Consider the following 13,401-nt stretch of genomic DNA (forward strand, 5'->3'; position numbering starts at 1 on the left):
GTGCTAAGATAAAGATTGAAAAAATTGAAACCAATAATTTGATTCTCGTCTGAAGTATTGTAGCTATTTGTGAAGTCGTCATATGGCCTGAAATCGCTCGCGCATGCATTAAATAAAAGAAATGTCTTGTTTTCAGGCCAAATGTTTATACGCATCCTTGCACAGCCGCTGCCATGGAATGCTGACGAGAAAAAAAGAAAGGAAATGTCCCGGTATAGTGCTCAGCTAGCGCCAGAAAACAAGTCTAGAGCAATTGCCGAACTAGCCATCACGAAAGCAAATGACCGTAAACCAGTTGAGCTACACCTTATAAGAAAATAGAGTCAGTGGACAAACCTGCGTTGCTACAGGTGTGAAACTTTAAAAAGGGGCATCAGTAAGCATTCGTTTCTTTTCTGCGAGTAAGCAATAATATCTGCAAGGACGAAGGCTATCTGCATAAAAAAATTCTTCTGTCCTACGGTGCCAGGTAGATGGAAGCTCCTGCGCGGCTCTAGTTGAGCGAAACGCAATTTCTCGACGAGTCGCGTACGCTGTATGCCTCAACGCATTAATAACCTTCTGAACGACACATGTTCACATAGCGAAATCATTACAGTTAAATGGATAGCAAGCACGTCGAAAGTGGGAACCCTTCATCACAGCTCCACTATTATTGTTCATCGTTGCTGAATGAAAATCCTAATCATTTCATTTTCCTTTAGTAGCTCCCGATCAACGTCATGCAATTACGTCCGGTGAAACAGGTTGAGCAGGTTGGAAAACTTTGGCTCACGGACAATCTATTGATTGGCTTTGTCGTTCCAAAGATACACAGAAGCTGTGATAGACGCCGTTGGGAGGAGGAGGAGCACCTCCAAGGCTAGTTCGCCGTGCGGCTAATTACGCGCTCCGCGCTCCGAGCACGGAATTATTATTGACCACGTCGGTTTTCCTAAGGTCCCCGCAAATCACGGCAAACGAACCTCATTTATTTATTTATTTATTTTTTTAGTTAGTTAGTTAGTTAGTTAGTTAGTTAGTTAGTTAGTTAGTTAGTTAGTTAGTCAGTTAGTTAGTTAGTTAGTTAGTTAGTTAGTTAGTTAGTTAGTTAGTTAGTTAGTTAGTTAGTTAGTTAGTTAGTTAGTTAGTTAGTTAGTTAGTTATTCCGCACGCATCGAAATGTGGCTACCGTGGCAGAGAATGAATGCCGCTAACTCCGGCTCCGTCGAAATATTAAACACACGAAGGTCGTTTGTTTGCGAGGCGAGGAACAGCAAAACGGGAGCCTGCTGCGAGCTTCATTTGTCTTGAGCGATGCGGGGCAGAGTGCAGCCGCGGTGACGCTTTGTTCCCTGACGTCATCCGTTTCCGGGTGGTACCCTATTCCGCGTCAGCAATGTTGAGATGACATGCCAACAGAAATATCCAAAAAGCAGGTTTCTTGGCCGCGCATGCTAACCAGTGCCACCATATTCCTTCGCGTGCACTAAACCATCCAACGTCCATTATTTGTACGCACTATGAACGTTCGCGTGAATAGTGAAGTTGATCCTAGACTTAGGCGAAGCTTAAGTGCAACGTCAGAACATGAGGGCATTTGCGTAACAAGAATACCACTTACTGTATTACACTTCTAACAACGCATATAGTGAACAGGCATCAGAGTAAATTGATGTTCGCCCTGGTTGACACCAACGAAAAAGTCATGCTTTGGCGATGTCCACTTTCTATTTCACGTGAAATGGGACCAGAAACCGCTACAAACACTGCCGCTAGTTGCATAGAGAGCTGTAACTTACGGTGGCTTGAGGTGCAGCGGTTTCAGAGCTGGATGGATTAACGAAGGTGAAGGCACAGGTACTGCGTTTTGGCCACCCTCAGACAAACTCTGAGGTATCAACGTCTCGGCGTCAGATGTACCAGTCCCAGTGGAGCCAGCGGGTGGAAATTCGCACTTACCGCCGAGGTTTGCCTCTGCTCGGTTGATCCGTGAACTTTGAGCCCCGGAGCCCAACAACTTCCTCCCGTACCCGATCTTGTTCTTGTTGCTTAGTGAAATGGTGCAACCCACTCTGGGAGATCAGCCATGAATCGGGCGGGGAAAGACTGTTATCATCAATTTATTTATTTTTGGGAAGGAGGGGGGAATAAGGTGAAATTAAATGAGTATCTTGTAAATGCGAATATGAATGATCAAATATTACTGTGAAATTATGTGAGCTTAAGAAGTAAAAAGAACAATTTTAGCATGCAATTGTTTTTCTTTCGCGCAAGGGGCTTCACAAACGTTCCTGTGACTGAAACCCAATAAGGTACCTTCAAAGGAAAGATTTGCTGGAAGCGTAAAATTCAAGCCAAGGTTTTGGAAGGATTCTTCTGAAAGTCTTTTCCTTTCGATAACGAACCGACGACATGTTAAAAATAAATACTGAAGAGATTCACCCTCATTGCACAAAGCGCGCAGAGGTGATATAGCCAGACCAGACTTGTGGAGATAAATGTTCAGTGCGGGGGTTAGGAACCATTGTTTCTTAATCGTTACTTCAATTTTGATTGCTGTTCCAAGGAAAATTGAGATGTGGGAAGTCGGATGTTGTCAAGGATGATTTGGCGAAGTTATTTGTAGTAATATATTTTATGAATCGCGCCGCAATGATGAAACCTGACGCTGATAAAATGGGGATTACAGGACCATCGTGTGATGCTACTGTGAGTGCATCTGTATATTCATTTAAGGCTAGCCCTTTGTCGCCTGGCACCCACACTAAAAAAACGAGATGTGTCTTGGGAAGAGGGAATATATATATATATATATGCTTCTAACGCATTTGATAAGTTGGGCATGATTAGTGGATCAGAGACAGAACAACAATCGGTTAAAATTACAGCTGACAACAGAGGTGAAGCCAACTTGTGTAAATCTAAAAGAATTGACAATAATTCCGCCTGAAAGATAGACGTGAAGTCAGGTAGTCGAATAGAAGAAGAACAATTTAGATATGGTGATACAATGGCCAAACCTGCCTTCTCTTCCCAGACAGAAACATATCAGTCGCTATCACGGTCTTTGTATGAAGGTATGTAAAGTGCTCTTTCAATATACGTTGCAGATACTGATACCGCAAATGATCAGCGATTGTTTCTAAAAATACCATCAAATTCAATTTTAGCGACCTAAACATGGGAATTTAGGACCAACTCGCATAGGTGAACGTTTAAAGGGTCCAGTAACTTTCGTACGAAAACAACTTGAAGGCAACGTGAGCGAGACCATTGATGGTTAAATAGTGAGGCCGATTCAATAATGAAAACATATTCTGACCTACTTTATGGAGATTCATATATCTTTAGGACTAAAGTTCGCACTATTAGGATATCAAATGGCAGGAGACGAGAAGGCAGGCGTGCTTCTTGATGTAAGATCTCCTTCGCGACACATTTATGAAGCCCAAGACATAAACGGAATGCCTCTGAATCTTATAGAGCAGAGGCTGAATTCTGCATGCACGTCGACCAGAAAAAAAAAACGCAGCCGAACTCTACTATCGGGCGCACATACATGCAACAGATCATAATGAGGGCACGCCAGCGCTATCCTGAGCGATTGCTGCTAAGTCTGCGCAGCATTCCTACTGCGCAGGCTCCCTTTGAGCCAATGTGCTCCATATAAGGACTCAGCTAAGCTTTTCGGTTTACATGACTGCCAAATATTTAAGTGAATTCCCCTCTTGGCATTCTTTTGTCCATAAAGACTCGAATTTCGCACAGGAACGCTTTTAGGGAAAACTCGGATGGCTCTTTTTCTGATATTAAGACAGAAGTTAGTGCCATCAAGCGACAATTCAAGGCTACTCATATAGGACCGTAGCGTTTGGTACAATGTATGCATATATATCGATTCAGCAAATAGATGCGATGTCGTAGGCGTATACGTACACATGCACATCATGTTGCAATGGAACAGTACTTAGTAAAACATTGCCCAACCATGGCGAAAGGATTCGTCCTTGGGGTGGACCTGTTGACTGTTTATATGTTCATGAAGACAACCCGCATTGAGAGCAGTAAAATTCCCTTCTGGTTAAAAATTCATGAACTCATGCGACTTGCATTCTGAAGCGGGTTTATTAGGCTTACTGTCACACACTTTGAGATATTCAAACTCAGTAGCGCACCATAGCTTTTCAGACATCGAGCTTGTTGAATTCGAATTCCTAGGTCGACATGCGCACGTCAAATCGAGCACACACGTCTCAAGCCACTTTGGCATGGGCTCAAAATCATGTTCTCTATCAGCCAATTATCTACGCGGTCATGTTCTTTCGGTGAGTCTTACTAGGTTGGATGCAAGCGATATTGGAACGTAACCAGCACCTTGCTTTGTTTAATGGGATTACTCTTGAAAAGTCTGGACTCCAGAGGAATCCACAAATTTTCAACCATGGTAAGTAATGCGTGAGGTGATATTTCCAATAAAGTTTTACGCGCAAGCGTAACTGGCCAGCTCTTCAAATCGGCGGTGTCTGCCTGAGGTCGCGAAGCAAGCGAACAAGGAAGGCGCCTGGAGCTGAAGAGAATCGCGCGTCGGGGCAAGTACGAAGGAGCGCGCTGTGAGCTCAGCGCACGGCAACGTACCGCCACCTAGAGGAATGTGTCGGTGACGTTGAGCGAAGTGGGGAGGGAGAAACGAGGCGTAGCGTCGCGCAGCAGGAAAGTAGGCGGATGCTCGCCGCTTGGTTGACCTCCTTTGGCAGTTGCTACACGTTTTCTTTGTGATGCATACGTACTGCGTTCGTCTCGTGGTAGCATCGTCCTCGCGCGCTGCACGCTATGTGCGCGAGTGAAAGCGTGCGACGGTGAGCCGACAATGGCAGCGCAATCTCGCGTGAGCAAGGGGACGAAGTACGCCGTATTCCGTCGCGCGCATGGCACCATGGCACCGGGGGAGGGGAGGGAGCCCCGGGCAGCTGTTTGACCGCGCGGTCGCGCGGGCTTTATCTTGAACGCCATCTGCTTTAGGGGCATAGTCTAGGGGGGCCGACGGCTCATAGCTTTGCGTGCGCCACTCACCATTCCCTTTGCGATGAAGCAATAGACATCAAGAAGGTCACTTTGCTCGCTGCCAACGCCTTGACAGCGACTGTTCGCGATCATCGAGTGTGATGTGTTCATGTTTGCGTGTGCGCCCTGACACCATGCTAAGTAATTTAGATAGTAAGCGAATGTTTACAACTGGGCGTTCTACTCCCGCGGCTGCTGCGTATGGCGCGGCCGCGCCAGCCCTGTCTAGAATACCATCTGCGATGCGGACAGTGTAGGCGTTAAGAAGCACGGAGGGCCGATAGCGTCGTGTACACTATAGCACCCATACCCTTGCATGTCACCCACGTTCACGAACTAAAACATCCTTGTAACTGCTTTATTAGTGGTGTAGTAATGCCGTCGGAACCTGCCGCTGAATTGGGCAGCTGGCTTGCTACAATTGTCAGCTACGAAACTGTAACTTCTTCAGTGTCTTTACCATGAGTAGGTGGCGTGGCGAGTAGGCGGCATGGGGCAACAAAACAGTGTCGCGTTGTTTGGGATGTGAACACCACAAACTCCGTAAAAGCAGTGAATGTTTCTCCTTCTCGCCTTCAAGCAACTTTATATGAACGTACTTGTTAGATTTTATTTTAGGAACAGATGAAATATTGTAAAGAGCGTCCAGCAGCCAGAGTAGTCCATGGTACTCAAGGGAAAGCATACACACCGATGTTATTATGCCTGGTCAACCTTGTTGTAAGTTTACGTCGCTTACTTAAACGTTGAAGCTATTCACCAAGCGTCGGGCAAACAGGCGTCACAGAGGTACAGATCAGTGTAACTGAAAGTCGATCAAACTCTGTTTTCGGGCAGCAAAGAAGCGAGTGTGAAGTAACACCAGACACAAAGCTATTATGAGGATTTCGGACCTGCGTAGGGTTTCGGTGTACGCCATCTCCAGGAGGCTCATAATTAAAAACATTGCATCTGCAGGGGGACTAGAAGATCACTGTGACGCAAACAGGCAATTGTTACGATTACGGGTTTATGAATGTTACGGGTTCCTGGTTCACTGACGGGTTTCGGTCGACAACTTATGAATACGACTCATGGCCTCCGAGAAACGAGTACGTACTGTAGGGGTTGAAGGACGGACTTCGGGATGAAACCCAAACTTGGGAGTATTTATTTTACATTATATACAAGGAGGTGAGAGTCAATGAACAGTCGTACAGTCATTACGGGCCGGCAGCAACTCGGACGCTGCAGCCCGCGGCAAGAAGTTCGATAGAGGTGAATCAGGGAAACAGGGCATGCTCTAGGTCTCTCTGGAATCCTTCTTATAAACCCTTCGAGCACTGGAAGTCGCGTCATGTTCGACCAATGGGAGAGTCCGCTCCGGTGACGCCACTTTCAGCCAATGGTAGGCGCCCGTGCGATGGTGTCATACCCGGCGAAGAGAGTCGGTGCCTGGTCCTCCTCTCTTGATCACTTGATCCCGGTGCTGCGCTCTTGCCTCGCAGAATTGCAATCCACTTCTTCTAAGATGGAGAAGGAGGGGGGGCGCTCATGCTCCATTGTACAAGGGCCCACCTGCTCCCGGTGGCTCGGCTCCGCAGTGGTGGCAAATGCCTTCTTCAAAGGCGAAGGGGGATAATTGGGCTCCATTGTCCGACGGCCCCTTCTAATCCCGGCGGCGCACGACCTGGGGGCCGCAAACTTGTTTGCACTTGTCTGGTGCTCCTCTGGAATGTGCTTTCCTGCTTCTGCATTCCTCAATTAGCTGTGCTGCGATTCGAAGTGGTTTGGGGAACTCGAAGTAGCCTCAGGAAACGGCGCCATATCTAACAGTACCCAATTGTACGCGCCGCGTTGTCCTGTCTCGGAGGCCACTTTAGAACCCGGCCTGAGATTCTGGAGGACGTAGACAGACTCGCTTGTCTCCATCACTGCCCGGCTTGAAACTTGCTACAAACAGTCCAAGACCATGTGATGTCCCTTTTATTGCGCTAGCTTCATTCGCTTGTACTTCCTCTGGGACTGAGCCATCAGTTACTGTTGGTATATTAATTCGTTAGTGTATCGTATCTTATAAAGACATGCACATCATGTTCAACTCGGCATTACTGCGCATGCCCACTAACGATCGAACCAACGAACATGCCCTCGAAAGCTATCTTAAACGTGTTCCCTCTCCTACCCACAACGTATATATAGTGGAGCAAATAAAGCAACGGCGTTCTGTGTTGACTGACACTTGGCTCGATCGCATTCTTTACGTGAACAACACGAAACATGGTGTCAGAAGTGCGCCGCCACCCGTGATGGAATTCTTAAAGCCTCCTGAACCGTTACGCCTGAGTGGCGACATTGCCAAACAATGGAAGCTTTTTAAGCAAAAATTCGAGCTTTTCCTAGCAGCCTCGGTGCCAAGAGACAAGCCTCGGGATGATAGCACGAAGACTGCCCTACTGCTCAGTTTGGGAGGTGAAGATGTGTTGGAAATCTACAACAACTTCACTTTCACTGAAGACGCCGAAAGAATGGACTATGCGACCGTCATCAAGAAATTCGATGAGTACTGCGCAGCGCAGGTGAATGAAATACATGAGCGGTACCTATTTCGAAGACGAGTCCAAGCAGAAGGTGAGCCCTTTGAACCATTCGCAAGGGACCTGAGGCACCTGGCGAAATCGTGCAACTTCGGCGTAATGGAAAATTCAATGATCCGTGACCAAATTGTATTTGGAACGAGCGACGACAAAGTGCGCCAGAAGCTGCTAAGAGACAAGGAATTGACACTGACGAAAGCTGAGCAGGTGTGCAAATCCGCCGAGTTGTCAGATGCACAAAATCAACTTTGGGCACGGGAACAGCGCCAAGTTGACCATATCCAAGCAAGGCCAAAGGAAACTGTTGCATCCCCAGTATTTAAATGCAGTAGGTGTGGTCGGGAGCACGGCTTGAGGAATTGTCCGGCGTTTGGACGCACCTGTAGACGATGCGGAGGCAAGAACCATTTTGCGGTGCAATGCAAGAGCAACAGGCAAGTGGCAGAAGTCAACGCCGACGAAGACTTCACGATTCTCAACGTATCGGTAGATACTGTCAAAAGCCATCGTGACTGGGTAGTAGAAGCACTAGTCGGCAGCAAGCGCATCAACTTGAAAGTGGACACCGGCGCACAAGCGAACCTTCTGCCGTATGGTATGTACCGCGCATTACAGCCCGCGGCACAAATAAGAGAAAGTAATGCAGTGCTACGCTCCTATAGGGGAGGAATCATCAAGCACTTCGGGGTAGCCAGATTGAAGGTCACAGTTGGCAAGACGGCGACTGAAGTCGACTTCTTCCTTGTAAAGAAGGGGCGCGCGATTATTGGTCTCGAAGCAAGCGAGCGCCTGGGGCTCTTCGTCAGGTCGGTTGATGCAATGACGACAAAGGGAACTACAGAGTTCATGCAGGAATACAACGACGTCTTCACCGGCACCGGATGCCTTCAGCGGCTGCACAAAATGGTGTTGCGACAAGACGCCGTACCTACGGTCCAGATGGCTAGACGAGTACCCCTGGCGCTGCTGAAACCACTGCGGGCTGAACTCGACCGGATGCTCAAGGCAGGCATCATTGCCAAGGTGGAAGAGCCAACAGACTGGGTAAGTCCGTTAGTTATCGTCAAGAAGAAGGACGGTCAGCTACGTATATGCATGGATCCTAGGAAAATTAATGAAGGTCTCAAGCGGGAGCACTTACAGATGCCTCGTCGCGATGACATAGAAGCCGAGCTTGCGGGAGCACGATATTTTTCACGACTAGACGCCAAATCTGGATTTCATCAAATACCGTTACATGAAGAAACATCCAGAATCTGCACGTTTTCGACCCCGTTTGGGCGTTATCGTTTCCTCAGGCTTCCTTTCGGCATAGCGTCAGCATCCGAAGTATATCAAAGGTACATGAACGAGATCTTTGACGGAATTCCTGGTGTATGTGTGTACGTCGACGACATCCTAGTATGGGGCTCTTCAAGAAAAGAGCACGACGAAAGGCTACGAGCTGTCCTTCAGTCCGCGCGTAAGGCCGGGTTAACATTCAATGCTTCAAAATGTGAAATTGGCGTGCCAGAAATTTCTTTTCTTGGCGATGTTATTTCCGAAAACTGCATACGGCCAAGCCCTGATTCTGTCGAATCGGTTCTACATCTACCACCACCGAGGGACAAGAAAGGAGTTCATAGAATGCTAGGTGTCGTCAACTATTTCGCGAAGTTTGTACCGGCCCTCGCAGAAAAAACTAAGTTACTCCGAGACCTGATAAGAAAAGACAGTGTTTTCGATTGGACCGATAACCATGCCACAGAATGGAACCATATCTGTGCAACCTTAAGTAGCCAGCCAGTTCTGGCTATCTTCGACCCGATGCGTGACACTAAAATAGCTTCGGATGCATCGCAAAATGGCATCGGCTCAGCATTGCTACAGCGTTACGGGGACGCTTGGAAACCTGTTGCGTATGCTTCGCGAGTACTTACCGAAACTCAAAAACGATATTCACAGATTGAGAAGGAGGCGTTGGCTGTGGTATACGGGTGCGAGAAATTTCACCATTTTGTGTATGGACGCACGGTCATCCTCGAAACAGACCACCGCCCCCTGATCAATATTTCGCAAAAGGCAATTGCTGACATGCCCCCGAGACTGCAGCGCTTCTTTCTACGTTTACTGAAATACAATTTCACTCTGCATTTTGTTCCAGGAAAGCAGTTCGTGCTGCCAGACCTGCTGTCGCGTGCCTCTGTAGGAAAACCGCAAAAGGATGAAGCAGAAGAAGACATCGAGATTCACGCCGTAGGTGTTGTATCGTCACTTGTAAGCGATGCCACGTTAGAGCGCCTATCAAAAGAAACGCGAAATGACAGCTACTTGCATAGTGTCGTCACGTGCCTTCAGAAGAACCAACCTGTGCAGGGACGGCTTAAGCATTTCGAAAGTGAACTGTCAGCCGTAAGCGGGGTGCTACTAAAAGGGTGCAAGGTCGTGGTGCCAACCAGCATGCGCCAAGAGATGTTAAGAAGAATCCATGAAGGCCACATGGGACTAAATAAGTGCAAAGAACGTGCGCGTCGTTTGGTTTTCTGGCCCGGTATGAACACTGATGTCGAAAATGTGATTAAAAAATGCTCAGTATGCCAGAAGCACGCTTACAAGCAACACAGCGAACCCTTTCTTATCCGCCCAGTGCCTGCGCATCCCTGGTGTAGGATTGGTGTTGACATCTTCCAGTACGCTGGAAAATCGTATCTTTGTGCGTATGATGCGTTGTCTAATTTTCCCGAGGTTGAGCAGTTGCAGGACACGTCAGCAGCCGGTGTGATTGATAAACTAAGCGCAATATTTGCTAGACACGGCATACCAAAAGAAGTGTGCACTGACAACGGACCGCAATTCTCCAGCCGCGAGTTTCTGCTCTTTTCAGAAAGATATGATTTCAAGCATGTCACTTCAAGCCCGCGGTTTCCACGCTCAAATGGCTTGGCCGAGAAAGGGGTTCAGGTGGTAAAAAGAATCCTTAAAAAGACAACCGAAGGAAGAGAGGACTTCTGGCTCGGATTGCTCAGCTACAGGTCATGTCCGCTGGAAGACGGCAGATCGCCGGGTGAACTGCTATTTGGTCGACGGCTTCGAACGCCATTGCCGGATTTTACGGAAGTACCCAGCACGTCCGTGAGGAAGCATCGACAGACGGAACAGCCGAGACGCTCCCTGGCTCCTTTACGGAAAGGACAAGTCGTGCGAGTGCGCGGAGACCGATGGGATACCAAAGCCAGAGTGATGCGAGCGGAGCAACCAAGGTCCTACCGAGTAGAGACAGAAGACGGCAAAATTCTACGTCGGAACCGGCAGCACCTTCTTGCGACAGCCGAACCTTTCAGCATGGAGTCATCTACCGGAGATTCCACGGACGACGAAAGCGACAACGACGGCATTGTAAACGAACATACGTCGTCAAACGGAGGTGCACCGGCGATATCAAATGAGACAAGTCCGCTTTTGAGGAGATCAACACGGCAAAGAAGACCGCCACAGCGCCTCCAATACGACAGCAATTTTAAGCAATGTTCGTAACCCTTCGTAATACCGTTCGATAATATTTTCACTTTCGTGTTTTTACAGAAACGAGGATGTATCGTGTCTTATAAAGACATGCACATCATGTTCAACTCATTACTGCGCATGCATTACTGCGCATGCCCACTAACGATCGAACCAACGAACATGCCCTCGAAAGCTATCTCAAACGTGTTCCCTCTCCTACCCACAACGTATATATAGTGGAGCAAATAAAGCAACGGCGTTCTGTGTTGACTGACACTTGGCTCGATCGCATTCTTTACGTGAACAACACGAAACAGTTAGTTACTCACAGACCAACTTCAACTAGATTATTTGGTAGTTTCCCAAGCGTGTAATGACATACCGATGTCAAGGGGGCGGCATGTTGCCTGGAGGAATAATTTGGAGCAGCCCCATACAGGCAGGAAAACGTGGCGTAAGAAACAAAATAAATGCAGGAACATATGAGCCCACAGTTAACTATGGCAAATGTGCCAAAAACATGTAAGCAAACTGCTATACCGGCGCTGCGCGATCACAAGCCCTGGCCCTGGCGGGGCGCGAGACGCACGCACATGCGCGCCGCGGTAGCTCAATTGGTGGAGCATCACATGCGAAATGCGAAGACGTGGGATCGTTCCCCACCTGCAGCAAGTTGCTTCGTCATGCACTTTCATTTCCATAAATTTTTCATTCCTTTATTTCATTTAGTAAGTACGAGTAAACTCCCCCATGTTACCCTTGGTATCAATGTTTGTTGGCTTCTTAGGATATGATTTATAAATATCGGGCCCCTCAGTTAATCCCCTTTCTTCTCGTTTATTACATAACGAGGGTCTCTAATCCGGCAGCATTGATGCCTTCAGATAGCATGTGTGAGTTTATTGACCAGTTGGCTTCACTCAAGAAGATCATGTACTCGTGACGCCTGTGGCAGAAAGGATGTTCCACATCCGCCGCCAAGGCATGTGAGAAGTGGCGCTGGCTAACCCTCCCAGGGTTAGTTGTAGTAGTAAAACATAAATACCCAAGAAAGTGGATGAGAAAACGGCACCGCGGTAGCTTAATTGGTGAAGCATCGCACGCGTGATGCGAAGACGGCATCGTTCTCCCGCTGCAGCAAGTTGGCATTTCATCCACTTTCATTCTCATTTATTTATCATTTCTTTAATTCATTTTGTAAGTACAAGTAATTTCCCCTAAGCTGTCCTTCGCGTCAATGTTTGTTGAAACATACATACATACACGGAAACAGACATTGTTTTTTTTTTTTACATAACACTCCCTGCACTTCAACGCACTTTGCCCAACAGTTCACAAGTTTTTTGACTCCGTCGGAAGAAAAAGCTTTTTGGTTGCACCTTTAACCCATTTTGCACCGCATCAATGACTTCTGCATCGGTTGCAAATCTTCTTCCCCTGAGCGCTTCCTTCAATGGTTCAAAGATATGAAAATTGCTTGGAGCGAGGTCTGGACTGTATAGTGGGTGTTCCAGCGATTCTAATCCCAACTCCTTTACTGTTTCGGCCATCCCTTTGACAGAATGTGGCGGAATATTATCTTGCTGCAGGATGACAGCTTTTCGCAGTTTTCCACGACGTTTGGATCTCATTACCGGTTTCAGTCTAGTTCGCAACACATCGCAATAGTTCTCACTGTTCACAGTTTCGCCTCTTGGGAGGAAATGAACGGCTACCACAACTTCCACGTCCCAGAATAGTGTTAGCATAATGTTACCAGCTTATGGTTCACGTTTCAATTTGATAACTTCTTGTGATGATGAGTGTTTCCATACCATGTTCGCAGCCTTACATTCCGGTTCGTGATGATGCACTGTACAGTAACAATTTTCTGTAAAAATCCATCTCCCTGGCGATGATAACAGGCCAAATGTTCACGCGAGAAGTCCAACCTTTGGGCCTTGTGCTGCTCTGAGAATTCTTTCGGGACTCACCTTGCACACATTTTCCGAAAATTTAACCTGTCGTGTAAGATGGAATACGCTGAACCATGACTGATATATATAGTATTGGTGATTTCGTCCACTGCGGTTCGTGTGTTTTCCATTACCATACCCTCAATGACTTTCAAGTTGTCATCAGTCGTTTACGTCGATGACCTGCCCGATCTTTCCTCGTCACATAAAGAAGTTCTTCCCTGTTTGAAACGCTCTATCTATTTGTAGATCTTGCTTCGCGATAAACAGCTGTCACCATACTGCGTTTGCATCCGACGAAGAATTTCCGCAGGTTTAACACATTCTGCAAATAAAAAGCGAAT

The 13,401-nt window shown here is 47.3% G+C and overlaps 1 protein-coding gene across 1 annotated transcript; it reads left to right on the top strand.

Annotated features, from left to right (window-relative positions):
* The first annotated feature begins 7,263 nt into the window (after window positions 1-7,263).
* On the top strand, window positions 7,264-11,354 carry LOC135914538 (uncharacterized). The gene is made up of 2 exons (XM_065447449.2): window positions 7,264-8,663; window positions 9,763-11,354. Exons 1-2 carry the CDS (start codon window positions 7,332-7,334, stop codon window positions 9,805-9,807), a joined length of 1,377 nt encoding a protein of 458 aa, XP_065303521.2. The 5' UTR covers window positions 7,264-7,331; the 3' UTR covers window positions 9,808-11,354.
* The last annotated feature ends 2,047 nt before the right edge of the window (window positions 11,355-13,401 follow it).

The sequence above is a fragment of the Dermacentor albipictus genome, unplaced genomic scaffold (assembly GCF_038994185.2).
Source record: "Dermacentor albipictus isolate Rhodes 1998 colony unplaced genomic scaffold, USDA_Dalb.pri_finalv2 scaffold_33, whole genome shotgun sequence".
In the NCBI taxonomy this organism is placed as follows: Eukaryota; Metazoa; Arthropoda; class Arachnida; order Ixodida; family Ixodidae; genus Dermacentor; species Dermacentor albipictus.